At 45.3% G+C, this 15,615-nt stretch overlaps 1 protein-coding gene across 14 annotated transcripts in view; it reads left to right on the top strand.

Annotated features, from left to right (window-relative positions):
* The window catches only part of LRRFIP1 (LRR binding FLII interacting protein 1), a 112,784-nt gene that overhangs the window by 52,012 nt on the left and 45,157 nt on the right, over positions 1 to 15,615 (top strand). For 9 of the 14 annotated variants that reach the window (XM_063162685.1, XM_063162684.1, XM_063162679.1 and 6 more), the window contains exons 3-9: positions 2,138 to 2,155; positions 5,440 to 5,487; positions 6,697 to 6,741; positions 7,255 to 7,305; positions 10,706 to 10,738; positions 12,171 to 12,218; positions 15,502 to 15,558. The exons of the other annotated variants lie outside the window; for them this stretch is intronic. In XM_063162685.1, the coding sequence (XP_063018755.1) occupies positions 2,138 to 2,155; positions 5,440 to 5,487; positions 6,697 to 6,741; positions 7,255 to 7,305; positions 10,706 to 10,738; positions 12,171 to 12,218; positions 15,502 to 15,558 (300 nt within the window). The remainder of the gene's footprint in view (positions 1 to 2,137; positions 2,156 to 5,439; positions 5,488 to 6,696; positions 6,742 to 7,254; positions 7,306 to 10,705; positions 10,739 to 12,170; positions 12,219 to 15,501; positions 15,559 to 15,615) is intronic. 14 annotated transcript variants of the gene reach the window in all.

Raw genomic sequence — 15,615 nt, 5'->3', positions numbered from 1 at the left:
AGGAAAATTTGAAGAGGGATGATGTGGATGATGTTTTTAGCAGACTCTTCTTCTGCCACCATGGCTTTTTCTGTCCAGTTTTAAACATACTTCTATGAAAAATTTTATTTTTGTGTGCAGCCTCATTTGATGAGGAAATCAGGAAAGCTGTCTGCTGTTAATACTGTGGATGAAACACATTTGGGTGTTTTGGTCATACCCTAATACAGAAAACTGTGTACCCTAATAGAGGAAACTGCTCTTGAAAGCATTTGACTGCTTAGATGTGTATGGACTCTTTTTGGGGGGGACACATCTGCAACAGAGGTGATTGTTTAAAAGTATATGCTTTCTCTTTTCTGAAGAGGACAATGTCATCACAGAATCCTAAAATGACTTTTAAGGGTTGGAAAAACCCTTAAAAACCCCCTGATTCCAACCTCCCTGCCACGGACAGGGACACCTTTCCCTCATGCACTGCTGAGGGATCAGTCGCTTCGGAGCAGAGCTGTAATTTAGCCTGTTGGCTAATGGGCTCCTCCAGAAGTCCAGGTTTTATAAAAAGCTGGAATAGTTAAATGAGGAATTTGGCTTTATCCCTAAAGCCTCTCCACCTCCCTCCACAGTGCCTGGCCTGAACAAGCGCCCTGTTGTTATCTTGTCCATTGGCAATTTGGGTCCTTGCGTGCCTTGCTTTGGACTCAGCAGGGAATGAATCCCTGCTGTGCCAGGCCTGGAGCACTGGGTTTGAAAAATAAGGATTCCATGGAGCTGCCTTGAGGAGTGGGTGAAAGAAACCAGAATGGAAAAGTTAAAGCTTTGAGGTTAATCAGCTGTGTGGTAGTTGCCAGGTTTGAACCTGTGGTGTTTGGCTCCTGTGTGTGGATGAAAGGCACTCTGAGTGTGCCATGGAGAAGCCAGAAACTGGAATTGTGTGCAGCCTTGTGGGAGGGCCCACTTCATTTTCCTCTCCATGGCTTTCTTAGGGAAGTGGGGTGGTTATTGTGTGGTGGGAATGCTGGTTTTAAAATGGGTCCTAATTTTCCCTCCTGTGCTTGCTGGAATGGGAATTAAAGCTGCTGAGGCATTAATCTGGGTTTGTGCATTGTCCTTCCTGAAGGGGAACCTGATCAGGAGGGCAGGGATTGAGAGGCATAAGCTTTGCTTCCCAGCACTGGCATCCAGGTTCCCATGGGGTATCCGTGAGAGCAGTGAATGCCAAGGATCCTCCAAATTCCCCAAAATCTGGATTGTGCAGCCAGGTGGTTTTGAACAAGAAGGGTTTTTTGGGGTAACCAGAAACATTTCTGGTTTCAGGAAAGATGTGAGAAAAAACCTGTTTTCTGTTTTCATGTGGATTCACAAAGCTCATCAGTCAAGAGCAGTTCTCCAAGAGCACAAAATTCAGGTGCAGGTAGAGTGGCTGTAAAGGTTTTGTGTCTTATCAAAGTTCTCCAAGACTATGGAACAACACTGTCAGCAGGGCATTTATTAAAGCCTGAAAATGGTGTGAAGCTCCACAGAAACATTAAAAATTGACAGAGGTGCAGGGCAGGGGTGCTTTAATGCCAACAATATCTGTGCAAGGAATTTCCCAGGAATTTTCACACACTGGCACTGTGCTGTGCACAGGTGAGAGGTGTGTGGGGTTGGTGCTTTTGTAACTGTGGTTCATCCCTCAAGGACAAATTCTATCCTCCAAAGAGGAACAGTTGATCTGTAGTTAATGCTGTTTGCTTTTATTGTGCTGGTAGATACGCGACTCGTCCCGGGTGAATATTTGGGCATCCATTCCTGTTGTGGAGGGAAGGCTGGAAAAATGAGAGGTCCTGGCTCACAGCTGGGCTGGGCTCTGGCCTGGTGCAAAGCCTGGGGATAAAATGTCCCATGTGCACCCCAGGGCCTGGTGGGAATGGGAGCAGGAATGCTGTGCTCTAGCCAGTCACATGGAGGAGGCCCACGATGCAAACGCTGCTTTTGTCCTGCCTGAATCCACAGGGCTTCACTGTGCTCTTCTGTGTGTTGATGTTCTGCTGTATTTTCTCTATAAACGCTGTTTTTTCCCTCCAGAAGGAGCTGTGGAGCATTGCTATGTATCCATCATTCATGCTAGCTTTGTTCCTTGTTTCTTTCCTCTCCCTTTCCCCTTTCCCCCCAGATCTATCAGGTGCAGAAGGTAGGGCTTGCTCGCTTTCCTTCTTGTTTGCATGCCTTCTTCTTCCCACCCTGTGAGTCTTGCTGCAGTTTCACAACCACACAGCCATTTAGGTGGCAAAAGACCTCCAAGATCCTCGAGTCCAACCTTGGAAATCCTCTGAAGAGTGGGAGATGCCCAGCAGGCTGCAAATTTCCATGTAATTCTGCCCTCCCCTCCCATAATCGTGGGGTGGACAGTCAAGGGCAGTGGGGGAAGGTGACCCATGTAAGGTGTGTCTGGTCAGGCACTTAATGTGATTTTTTCCTACAGCCTGTTTGGCAAAGGATAAGCAGTCACAGAGAAGTGACTTGGCAAAGCAAGGTCACAGGAGGGCACAGTGGCTCCCCGTGTCACCTCTGTTCATGTGCTGAAGGCCAAGAAAATCACTGGAGTGTTTCAGGCTGGGCAAGCATTTAACAGGTGCCAGCAGGAAGAATGACTTGCAGATGACTTTATTTGCACAAAGTCACTGAAGGAAATCAGGGATGCTGTGTTTGAATTCATAATCCTTGGGTAAATAAACTGTATGGCCTTCAACCCACACATTAAATGTGATTTTATATTGTTTAATCCTCTCTCATCTCGGTTTAAAGTCATGACCTCTTCCCTCTTCCCAGTTTCCTTTCCATGATGATGGCAAAGAGGATGATAAGAGTAGCTCTAACTGAGGTCATTTGCCATGTGGAAACAGATTTTGGGGTTTGTGTTGTGATGTCTGGCTGTTATTTCAGCCAGACATCTGAAAAGAACTGAATATAACAGCCTGGTTTTCAGCATGTGAGCTGAGTGGCACCTAGAAACAGAAATAACTCCCAAGAATTTTTACAGGGAGGGAGAAAGCACATTTTTCTTCAAGCCTGCCATTTTCTACCTTATTGAATCTTTCTCTTTTTTTTTTTTTTTTTTTTTTTTTTTTTTTTTTTTTTTTTTTTTTCCCTGAGTGTTTTTATTGCTTGCTGAGTGCTGAATGTCTCCCTAAACCACAGTGTGCTTGGTTCTGTTCTGGCACTCCGGCTGCCCTAACTGCATGTTTCAAAGCCTGACCCAGCCCTGCATGTGCTTCTTGGGAGTGCTGTTCTCCTCTTGGAGTGTGTATGTATATGAAGAGAGCTGCTCAAATCATGTGCTCTGCTATTTAATCCTGACCCCATCAATTTGGCAACAAGTCCCTCTCACTCCTGGTTTTATTTCTGGAGCTGACTGCGCGCTGAGTGACTCAGTGTCTGCCCATGGATCGACAGGCTCCTTATTAATCTTCTTTATGGGAATTAATTTAACCTCCTGGTGCAGAAGCAGCCCCCTGGGAGCCCAGGAGGTTGTTTACTGTTGGTGTCCTGACATGGATGAGGAGATAAGTGGGTTATCCTCCCAACATCCCATGGTGAGTTTGTGAGTCCGGCAGTTTCGCTGGCGCTCAGTGAGTGAAATCGCATCTGGAGTTCTCTCTCAATGGTATTGACATCATTAATTATTGAACTGTAATATCACTTTTCAAGGTGGAAGGGAACCTGAGTCCAGCAAGGGCCTCTAAGTGAAACCTGAATGAATGGAGAAGCAGCATTTCCTCCTTCAGCCCATTGGAACCAGGCCCCTGGGGGCAGAACAGATGAGTTGGTGTAGAGGGAGAGCTGAGAAAAGTGGCTGTGAGGGGTCAAAATACTTGAGAGCTTAAAAGCCGCCAGTTCAGTCCAGTATGACATGTGCTCTTTAAAATATTATAAATTAGAATAGTCTCTGGGCAGTGTCATTCATTAAGATTTTTCTTCAGGGGATGTTAAGCACGTAGCTGAGTAATTTGAAATGGAGAAGGAAAAGCCTGGAAGTGGAACTTAAACTGTGACATAGCAAGTCTTCTCAAGGCAGTTTCCTTATCTGCCTTTTGCAAGGCTGAATTCATAAACCAGTGTCAGGAACAGAGGGCATGAAAAGAAAGCAGAAACCCTAAAAAAATTACAAATGTGTTTATGGATCCTTCCTATGTGTGAAAAAGGATTCTCCATTTTAATAGTGTGTTTCAGTTTTTTAAATTGATGTCTAGTGTTAGAAAATGTTCTCAGTCTGTTCATGGCTAAAAAGCCTCTAATAAGGCTTTACCTGACCTGCTTTACTACAAAGCATATAATCTGCAGGTTGTCATCGTGCACACAGCTCTGGGAGTTCATGGAATTCTCAGGGGTCATTCTCAGGCTGAGATGTGCATAACAGCTACTTTTATAACAAGCTGGTGCATGGGTTATGAATCTGAAGTGGGAATAAAGTAATACAGCCCTGAAGAATGTGCAGCTGTTTGGTTTGGTTTATCAGTAAATGGTGAATGAGGTCTTAAGGGTAAAATAAAATTGCATTAATACCATTGAGTGAGTGCTAAAACCAGAGTGCAATACAGAACAGCTTTCTGATTTTTTTAAAAAATAATTTCCTAAGGTTTTGGCTGTTGATACTCCTGCCTCCTCAAGCCTATAAGAAAGCTCTAAAATACATATTATTCTTCCTTCATTAAGCAGGATTTCCATGTGCCTATTGCTGTGCTTTAGGCCAGTGATTTTAATTCACACAGGAATCATTTTAATGGACACCATTAAAACAACAAAATTCCTGAGACCAGTTTTGACAGGCTGATTTGAGAGGAAGAAAAGTCCTGTTAAACTGTGGATCTTTGAACAACTTGCTGCCTGGAGGAAATTCAAGTCCATGGGGAAGTTCCCAGTGTTGTCTTTGCCTACACAGGTGGATCTTGTCCTCTTGTACTTTCATTGGTGCTGCCGCTGCTCTCAGGTGGGTCAAAAAACCTGGTGCTCAGAAAGGAGCTCTGTGGAGCTCTAATCCAGCAAATCAGGGTGCCCAGAGATGAGTTGTACCCAACTTGTCTGCCCAGTTTGACAAACCTTTATGGAAAACATGATTTGACAGCAATTTTCATCCTGGAAGAGTCCTGCGCTCGCCTCCCTTGTAATGAGTCTTGACTTAACTGGGTCAGGAATTCAAGACTCATTACTCTCCTTGCTCCTGTCCCCCAGCACGGGGGGTTTTGCAGTGCTGAGGGAGAGGAAGCTGCTGAGCACCCTGGTTGTGCCCAAATTCCCCTTTCCCCTTTCCAGGCAGCTTTTCCCAGGCATTCATTCCGGTGCCACGCGGCACAGCTCTCACTGGCCCAGTCGTGTGGAGCTGTGTGGCTTGGCCAAGGCCTGGCAGTGCATGCCTAAATGTTCTGTGTCTGCTTTTCTCATCTAAATTCTGCTTTTTTTTCCCTTTTCTGTCTGTAGAAATATTATGGGCTGGATACTAAGTGGGGAGACATCGAGCAATGGATGGTAGGACTTGATCAACGTAGCTCAACAACTTTTGTGCGTTGCAGTTCTGAGTAGTTCATAGAGTTTGAGATCCCTCCAAGTAGGTATTTTCATCCATTGGGAGTGTGAGTTCCACTCCAAGCAATCCCACAGTCTTGCTTTTCCAACTGAAATGTGAGTTTTGATCAGCTTAAAAGTGGCAAGGACTGGGTTAGAGCCATCTCCTTTTACAGACCAGTGCCCACGCTGTTGCTGGAAGATTAGGGTAGGATAAAAACCTGTTAAAGCCCCTTGGGATACAGGGAGTCTTTGTGCTCATTTTACTTTTTGTGGGTTTCATCACCACTTGAATCTTCTTAAATCTGCCTTCAGGTAAATTGTGGGCAAGTTTCACTCGTGCTGTTTCATTTCCCTTAGCGCTTACTGGCCCAGGGGAATCCCTCAGAGGAATCATTGCTGCCATGTGGCAATCCTCACTTTTTTTTCCAATAATACCCTGTCCTGGATTTTAGAATTTGCTAAAACCAGTGAATACCAGCTACAGACATGGCCACTAGCAACATCTGACTGTTTTAACACCCATGATAGGAGATGAAAAAGTTGCTAATGGGCTGGAAGTCACTGGCTTCAAATGTGTGTCAACCCTAAGTTTATGAAGCCATTTAGCAGTGATGCCAGTGAAAGCTGTGGCCTTGCCCTGCAAAGCTGCAAAGGCAAAACTGAACAGCCTGCTTCCAGTGTGGAAGGTAACTTCCCAAACTCCCCAAATTCCTTGGTCTTTGATAATTAATCAGTAAATACTGGTCTGCACGGACCACGCACCCACCTGCTCCAGACTCACACCAAGTCTCCTCAAATCCTTGCTGGATGAGCATAACTCCACCTTACTGGGAGTTCCCTTGCTTGAAAATCACCTCTGTTGACTACAACATTAAAACTTTTTTTTTTCCAACTGCTGTTTCCAAATTCAGTGGCAGATCAATTTGTTCAAACCAGCTTGTTGAAATGTAAAGCATCTGATGTCGTTTCCAGTGTAGCCGAGAGGAAATTTGGGGTCTCACAGGAGGGAGGAAGGGTTTCTCTGCTTCGACAGGGTGTCACCTCCTGTTGTTTGGTTTAACTTTACTGGCTCCTGTGCGTGGCTGGAGCTCCGTGTGTGTTTCTGGAAGGCTCTGTTGCTGTGTGTGTCCTCTCAACACCTCCCTCTGTTTTCTCTCTCTGCCTTGGTAGGAAGACAGTGAGCGTTATTCCCGTAGAGCCCGAAGAAATGCCTCGGTCAGTACCTGCTTTTGCTTTTTCTCTTCACACAGACATTTCAGATTAAGAAAACAGACACTGTATAAGTGTGCAAGGCACTTCCTTCTCAAAAGAAAAGGAACCAAGACAAGCTCCTGCCTCCCCCGGCAAGAGGAAACCCCAAAGCCACTTCCTGACTTCTCTGCCCTCTCCCCAGTCACTCCAGGGAGCTTTTGCAAATGTGCAAGAGTAAAGGGGGTGGAAAGTGGGGAAATAACCTGTTTGGAGTGTTTAATGTTCATGAAAGGGCCAAGAGCATAGAGCAGGGAACACCTGAGCAAGCTCCTCCTCCACCCTACAGTAAAGTGCTTGACTGTTTCTTGGGCAGGGTGTGATTTCATTTGCTTTCTGCTTACACTTCCAATGCAATCCTTTTGTAAAAACATTGAGTTTGTGCATCTCTCCCTTCCTCCTGTCCCATCAAAGCCATCAGTGCCTGTTACCTGTGTTCTTTTCACTGTTTATTTTTGTCTCTACGCTTTCTCTCGCTAGGCTTCGGATGAAGATGAGCGCATGTCAGTGGGTAGCCGTGGAAGCCTGAGGGTTGGTAAACTGTGCAACCTCTGTGTGCATGTGTGTGTGTGGCTGTCACTGTCCCCTGTGCCCCCACACTCCAAGGGGACTGTCCTGGACGTGTTCCATGTTGGGTTTTTTCAAGTGGATCACTGTTTGTCTGCAGTGTGTGCCCCGTGCAGGGATCCTTTGTGGTCACTGCTCTTCACTCCTGCAGGAGGGACTCAGCCAAGACATTGGTGTCTGCATGCACCTTGTGAGCTCCCCTGTTTCCCTCTGAAACTGGGAATTTGGGAAGGGGAAGTGCTGGTGGGGTCAGTGTTTATTAGCCCAGGAAACCAGAAGTGATTGATCAGTGGAAGTAAGTGTTGGGCGCTTTGGAATTGCAGGTGAATATTCATAAAAAAACAGAATAGTCTGAGCCAGAAGAGACCCACAAGGATCATTCATCCATCTGCTGTCCCTGCACAGACCCCCCAACAATCCCTCCCTGACATCCCTGAGAGCCTTGTCCAAACATTCCAGGAGCTCTGGCAGCCTCAGGACTGTGCCCATTTGTGCCCATTCCCTGGGCAGTGCCCAGCACCCTCTGGGGGAAGAGCCTTTCCCTGATATCTAACCCCAAAATCCCTCTGACACAGCTCCAGCCATTCCCTTAGGTCCTGTCACTGGTTGCTGGCTTTAAAAATGCTTTAGAAATACTTGAAAATCATCTGCAGGCCTGAGTTTTGTGGAGGGTGGGATTAGTGAAGCACTGGGCACTCATCTGTAAGAAAAGTTCAAACAGTTTTTTTCCTCAAAATGTCGAGACAGTGTTTTCCCAGATAACACACATTTATATAAACCTTAACTCTGTTTTTACATACTAAAAGACTCAGTGAAAAAAAAGAAAATTCTGCTGCAGAGCCTTCTCAGGGATCCCACTGTAAAATTGCACAAAAATGTGCTTAAAAATATAAAGTGCTGCCTTGTTCCCTTTTTAGTAGAATCCTTATTGCTACTCATGAAATGCTGTTTAAACCTTTTTTGCTCAAGATGACAAACTTGAGTGCTTTTCAGAGCTAGGAGATGCCTCAAAGCTCCAAAGACTCAGTGGAGAAAAGCCTCTCTGCACAGCAGAACGTGAAAAGCAGTGTTTATTTTACTTAGGGTTAAATGTTGACATATGGAAGCATTTTTTGGAGGGGAAAAAAGATCTCTAGTTCAGTTGAAATATCAATTCTGTCTCTTTGGAAGGTGATGACAACACAGATGGGTTGTGTATCCCTGCCTGTAACGTGGCACGATGCAAACACGCCAGCTCTGTGTTTATAGCACATCTGCATCTGAAACATCTTCTCTCCATGGAAATCCACCACTGATTGTTTCTGAGGTGCTTTTGCAGCACAATCCTGGGGTTTGTATACATTTAAGGAGCAGAAGCCCTGCATTCTGCCTCCTCACCATCCATGGAGGAGCTTTTCTGGCCCTTTTTTGCTGAGCAGTCTCAGGCTGCAATAACCAGGGATGTGGGATGGCCCCAAATTCCTCCTAATTCTGCAAGGAATGTCCTTCTCTGACAGAAGCATCTGCCTGAAACTTTCCACCCTGGTGCTTCTCAGTGATGTTGCACAGGCCCTGTCCACAAAAAGCAGCATTTGATGGTGGATCTGCTGATATTTAGGCAGGCACAGGAAAAGTTTTGACAGAGCTTCCTTGCCTTGTTTTTGTGTCACTGGGATTGTAGAAGGACGTAAATATTTGTCAGTCTGAACTGAAATTTAGCCTTCTACATCTTCCAGTTGTTCTATTCACAGTTAATTGATAGAATCACAGAATGAATTGAGTCAGAAAAGACCTTAAAACTCATCTTGTTCCACCCCTTTCCGCTATCCCAGGTTGCTCCAAGCCCCATCCAGCCTGGCCTGGAACACTTCCAGGGGCAGCCACAGCTTCTCTGGGCACCCTGTGCCAGGGCCTCACCACCCTCACAGAGAAGAATTTCTTCCTAATACCCAATTTTAACCTATTTTTTGTCAGTTTGAAGCCATTCTTCCCTTCCCTGTCACTCCAGGCCCTTGTGCACAGCCTCTCTGATCACTCTCCCAGTGTGGATTTACAGCAGATGCTTTTAGTAATTAGTAACTTAGTAATTTTAGACCACATCTGTGGCCAATCTGTGAAGGTTTGGCTTTTGCTGTACCTGTCTTCAAAATAACAAAGCCCCATAAATTTTGACTAACCTTAAAAATTCACCTGAGTTCTTGTGTCCAGTTTGGCTTTGGAGCTATTTTAGCCTGAAGTCAGCACCAGAACCAGTTGCCTTGTGCCCATGAAGGGTTTATAAATGACTTGGAGGATTCTGAATGATGCTGCCTTGTGTCCATGAAGGGTTTATAAATGACTTGGAGGATTCTGAATGATGCTGCCTTGTGTCCATGAAGGGTTTATAAATGACTTGGAGGATTCTGAATGATGCTGCCTTTGTGGAGGCTCTCCTTCCATTGTTGCAGGATGCCATTTTTGGGAAATTCCTCTTCCATCTTTGGCACTCAGGCTCCTTGCACTGTGAGGGGCTGGTGGTGCCAGGGCTTCCCTTTTGCAGCTGTGCTTCTCTTGTGTGCAGGAAGTTTCCACTGAAATGAGCCAATATCAGACATTCACTTCTCCCTAGGGCTTCACCCCCCCACTGATCTGGGTGGGTTTCTCTCTGGGCTTTTCTCCTGGAATATTTCTGAAGTGGATGCCTGGACTGCAGGCACCAGAGATTTGCTGAGGTCGCTTTTGGGGAGCTTCTGGATGCTTCTGGCAGAGCAGGCAGCACTGCAGAACCTCCAGAGATGTTCATTAGACCAGGCCAGCAAATGGGCTGAGGCTCCAGAGCTGTCACTGTGCTGCAAACAGGGACCAGGGGTCCAGGGCTCTGTCTGTGGCTCCTCCATGGAGAGGCTTCTTCAGCAGCTTCCCTGATGATCCTGAGCCCATCAACAGCTCCTGCCACTCCTGTTTCAGGAATTCTGCAAGCTGAGTTCTGTATCATGCAAATTTTCCTCAGTAACATCAGCCTGTGTTTGTTAGGGCTCTTGAACCTCTCTTCAGTCCCTTTTCTATTTCATTTGTCCTGGTTCTCCCACTTCCCAGCTGGCTGTCTCTAATCCAGCACCATCAGCATGAAATATTGTTGTGTTACCAATCACTCATGATTAATTTGTGCATCCTTATTTTATCAATCACTCCTGAGTAGTTTGTGCGTCCTTGTTTTTTATCCTCCCAACTTCAAACTTGTTCCTTTGTGCAAGAGATCCTGCATTATCAAAGTTCTTTTGTTGGAATTTCCATCTCGCTGCCTATTTTTGTGTTTGTTTGTTTTGTTTTGGGGGAGTTCCTTTGGTTGACATAACTTGCGTTTTCCTTTGTTTTCTGATTTTCCTCTCCTCTCATGCCTTTACAGTCTCATTTGGATTATGCCAGCACCTACCCAGTGGTGAGAACAGTCTGCAAGCTGCAGAGTGTGTGTGTGTGTGTGTGTTCAAAACCTAATCATGAAGAAGCAGCTAACCCAGGTTGTGATAACTGCTCTGAGATCAGGGCGATCCGGAGGCGTCCTGAGGCAGTTTGTGGCCTGTGATGTCAGGGTGCCGCTTCCCTCTCCTCCTGCTCTGACACAGTTCCGATGAGAAGTGACAGATGATTAGAGAGATCTGAGCTGGGTTTGGCTCAGAGGTTGCCACGGGCAGGGCAGAATGGATTTCCCCTGAAACACTGTCTCTGTTAAAGCCTGTCCGTTGTTGGACCAGCTGCATCTGGATTTATTTCAGCACAGATCTGGAAAGGAACAAAACTCTCATAAACTCCCTGTAAATAGATCTAGCAAAGGTGACAGGATGTGATGTTTTCAGGGTCCCCATAACGAAGGAGGAATTGAGAATCTGACTCCATGTTCTCAGAAAGCGAATTTATTATTTTATGATACTATATTATATTAAAGAATGCTATACTAAAACTATACTAAAGAATAGAGAAAGGATACAGACAGAAGGCTTAACAAGATAATAATGAAAACTCGTGACTTCCCAGAGTCCTGACACAGCTGGCTGTGATTGGTCATTAAGTCAAAACAACTCACATGAAACCAATCAAACAAACACCTGTTGGATAAACAATCTCCAAAGCAGCAAAACACAGGAGAAGCAATCAGATAATCATTGTTTTCTTTTCTGTCTGAGGCTTGTTAGCTTCCCAGGAGAAGAAACCCTGGTGAAGGGATTTTTCCAGAAAATATGACAGTGACAGACAGGACAAACACACTGCCTGCCAAAGCTGCAGCTTGTGTTACCTTCACTCTAGGAGACAAAATCACATTATTATTAATACTTTGACAGCAAGTATTTGCTCTGGGAACACTGAGATAAAGCAGCTCCTGAAAGAACAGAAAGGGGCAATGAGGACTAAAGCTCAGTTGAGAACATTTCCACAACTGGAGGTGTGCTGGAGTCCGCAGGAAGCAAACTGGGCAGTGCAGTCCTGTAGATTCTCCTGCTTTTCCCCTCTCCTTCATTCCCGTTTCCAGCCGGGGGCTCAGCGCATCCCTTTGTGCCTGACCTACATCCCGGAATAGCTGCAGCACGTTGGGGTGTTTGCATGGCTCTATTGATACAGTCAGGATGGACAGCTGTGCATTGACTGAGCCCAGTCAGCGTGGCTGATTGGGAGCACAGCTGCTAAATTTACCAGTGCATTTAAGCAATATTCCCAATAACCGAGCAATATTCCCAATAACCGAGTGTTTTATTCCATTGGCTGCTCCCTGAGCCCTGCCCTGCTCCTCTGCCTGCATGGGGATGTGCATGCCTGGCCCTGCATGGGGGTGCACACACACTCGCTGATCTCACCCCACGTTCTTCATCCCACTGCAGGCTGGATTAGAGAGTGAGAGGACCAAAAAGAAGAGCTACTCCAAAGCAGTATGTATTTCTGTGTGTCTCACAGAGGGTTCTGCCTCCAAAGCTGCTGTGGCAGGACAAGGAGTGTGTGCAGGTGGCAGAGCTGCCAGCCCAGTGTCAAGGATACACCACAGCTATCAGCACTTGATAGGGAATAATGAGCATTTGAATAATTTAATCTCCAAAATGTGGGCTAATCCAAACTCTTATTTCAGTGCTGTGCATAAAGAGCGTGGGGGAAAAGTCAAAACCTTACTGGAGCTACCCAACTTTGGCAGTAATAGGCAATATTGAGAGAATATGATAGAATCCCAAATGGTTTGGGTTAGAAAGGCCCTGAAACCCCATCTCATTCCACCCCCTGTCATGGGTGAATCTTATGGGGAGCAATTCCAGGCAGGCAAAGAGGACACTGATGCCTCAGGTTTTGGCTTTTATATTTTTTAGATTCTGTGCTGCTTTAGTGTGTGGATTTGAGCTTCATATTAAGGGATGGTGAGCTCTCTTCACAGAGCAGGGAGACAAAACAATTCCTTCTCCAGATGGGACAATGGTCCCATGGAGGACAAATGATCCAAATCTCAAGCCCAAGAGCACAAACAATGAGGGCTAGAGAGAGAAAAACAAGCAGGATGGGACTTCATAACCTGAAGTTATTATTGGACAATTAACTCCAATATGCAAATAGACCAGAACTTACAGAAGTGAGAGACCTCGTGACTGGTCGTCCATTTTGTGACCATTTTTGGGTTCATCTTGGGTGCAGCCCTGGCTGGGCTCTTGTGCTGCCCAAGATGGATCCATTGAGGCCTCCTAATAATTCCCTGCTTTATTCTTTAGCTCATGACAGCTGGAGGCTGGGTTGGGGTTCTTTGCCACACTGGAAACGAGCAGAGAATTTTTCTGAGGGCTGGAAGTTGGGTGTGGGATTGAGACAGCCTGAGGGAGCAGCAGGAGCCACAGCCTGAGGTAAAAAACATTGCAAGCAGAAAAGGACACAATGGCAGTGAAATTGGTTTCCTTTGTCAAAAGCAAGAAGAAAATACAGAGAAAAATAGGGTCACAAAAGGGAGAAAAGTAAAATGGAGTCTTTTTAGCCTCTCTAGCATGCAGTTTTATTTGTTCTAATTTTCATAAGGGTCAGATGCTTTGCATGTAAACGTGGCCTAGAACAAAGGCCAGCGAGGTCTGATAAAACTGACCCTGCTCTCCTAGAGCTGCCTGGAGCATTTGCCTTCAGAAATATGCACTGGAGAGGTTTCTGGAGGGGATGGGTCAGAGGGGCAAGGGAAATGGCCTCAGCTCTGGGGCTTCAGGCTCAAATCTCAGAGACACAGGGCAAATAAAGCAGATTCCTTTAGAAGGGCCTGAACTGTCAAGTGATAAACAGTTACCCTGGCCTTGTGGAAAATCCATCATGCCAGTTCAGCTGGAGGTCCTAAGCAGGGTGATTATTTCAGGGCATTAAGGATGTTCCTGAGAATTGACTGTGAGGCTCCTGGCTGTCTCTGCATGACATGAAGTGAAACCTTGGGCCAGACCTCGTTCTTGTAAAAGGAATGTACAGTTGGAAAATAGCTTGGTTAGAGAGCAGGACAGCTGGGAAGCATCTCAGCTGCTCTGCTCCCAGCTAAGACAGCATCATCTGGGTTTTTTAAGGAGGGAAAAGCAGTTCTCCAGGAGTCTGTGTTGCCTGGCTGGCTGAGTGCAGGGAGTGGAGGCAGTTTCATACAGGCTTACAGTGAAAATACTGATGATAAACAGGAGACAGCTTGTCAAAATGGAATAACAGTAAAAACAAATGGGGAATACCACAACTGGGAAAAATGAAGGTACCATTACAGAGTAATAGGATGGTTCAGATAGTGATCTGAGGTTACATTTAGTCAATATTGCACAGCTGAAAAAGGCAAACAAGTCCTCAGTGTAGCAATAAAAGGGGTGGTGGAGGTAATTGGTCTGCACAGAGCGCTGCCTTCAGCTGCTGGAGATCCATTTTAACCATTCTTAAGCATTGGAGAAATTCAAGGAGCTTGGAAAAAACCAAACAAACAACAACCTGGTGAAAGCTGGAAAGAAGCCAAGCTGTGTGAGAAGGCTGCAGCAGAATTTCAAATCAGTTCTTGAATAAAAGAAACTTGGATGTTTGCCTTCCATTTGGGGTGATAGTATTGCATTTCAATAGAGATTCTAAGCTTTTCCCAGCTTGGCTCTGAACTGGTTTCTAAGTTAATTTGTTTAATTTTTCATGCAAGTGGCTGTATAGTAGATGATAAATATTTCTCTTGGAAATTGATTCAGATTGGTTCTAGTGGATTTTCATTTTGGAACTCATTAAAGCATGGACTTCAAAACTCAATTTTAATAGAAATTCTAATTAAATTTCCACCCCAAATACACCGAGTGCTTCCTTGTTTTCAGTGTTGAACCAGGGCTGGTTGTGAGGTGATACCTGAACAGTGAATTGCTGGGGAAACCCGAGCTTTTAATGCTGTCCATTGAGGAGACTTCTAGGTTCTCTTCTTCACCACCCCATTCCCAGACTCAGGACTGAGTCACTGATTGTTTTCTTTTATTCCCAGCACTGCTGCCACAGGGATTTGCAGCACCTCACCTTGTTTATGGAGCAGTCCTTGTGGGCTTGTTTGTTTTCCCTGCTGACCCCAGGGAGGACAGCTGAGCCCACCCAAATCTCCTGCCAGCCCTCAGAACCCTGGGGTGAGGCAGATGGCCACTGTCTGGGTTTCATCCTGATGCTCAGAATCAAAAAGAAGAGAATTTATACGGCGCTGCATGTTTGCTAAGCTGGATTTCTCAAATGGAATTAATTCCTCTACTACAATTTGCAGCTTTTTAGGTGTTTGGCTGCCTGAGGTATAAAGAGCTATAGTGATTTATGCCCTTTATTGTAGTCTCTGATCTCCTTTCTGTCCCCATTTTGTGTCCTATTCCGTTCACAGAGTGTTTAAATATAGAATAATGTTTAAATGTAGTAATAATAGGGGAGGCAAAAAAAAAAAAAAAAAAAAAGAAGGGGGAATCAAAAAGGGCAAGCAGGAGTATCCTTGACATTTTTGGCTGTTCTAGAGGCAGTGACACAAATGTTCGTGTCCTCATGTTTGAAATCATGACCTAATCCTGCACTGCTCCTGGTGTATCTTTGAAAAGTTCTGTCTCTGCCTTTGCCTTTCATAAGTGATGACATTTGCTTAAAAACTCCCTTCGGGGTCTGCGTCAATTTTTCTTCTCTCCTTTCTTGTCTTTCTGTCTTTCCTTTTTTGTTTTTCCTTTCCTTCCACAACAGACCAATGGTTATGAGGAAGACGTGTATGGATCATCCCAGAGTAGAAAATCTAGCAGGGTTAGTAGATGATTTCTGTTGCTATAAAATTCTATCATTCCATTTGATGGGATTAAA

The sequence above is a fragment of the Melospiza melodia genome, chromosome 8 (genome assembly GCF_035770615.1).
Source record: "Melospiza melodia melodia isolate bMelMel2 chromosome 8, bMelMel2.pri, whole genome shotgun sequence".
Taxonomy (NCBI): domain Eukaryota; kingdom Metazoa; phylum Chordata; class Aves; order Passeriformes; family Passerellidae; genus Melospiza; species Melospiza melodia.
The sequence above is the reverse complement of the archived record's forward strand: the minus strand, read 5'-3'. Positions and strand labels throughout refer to the sequence as shown.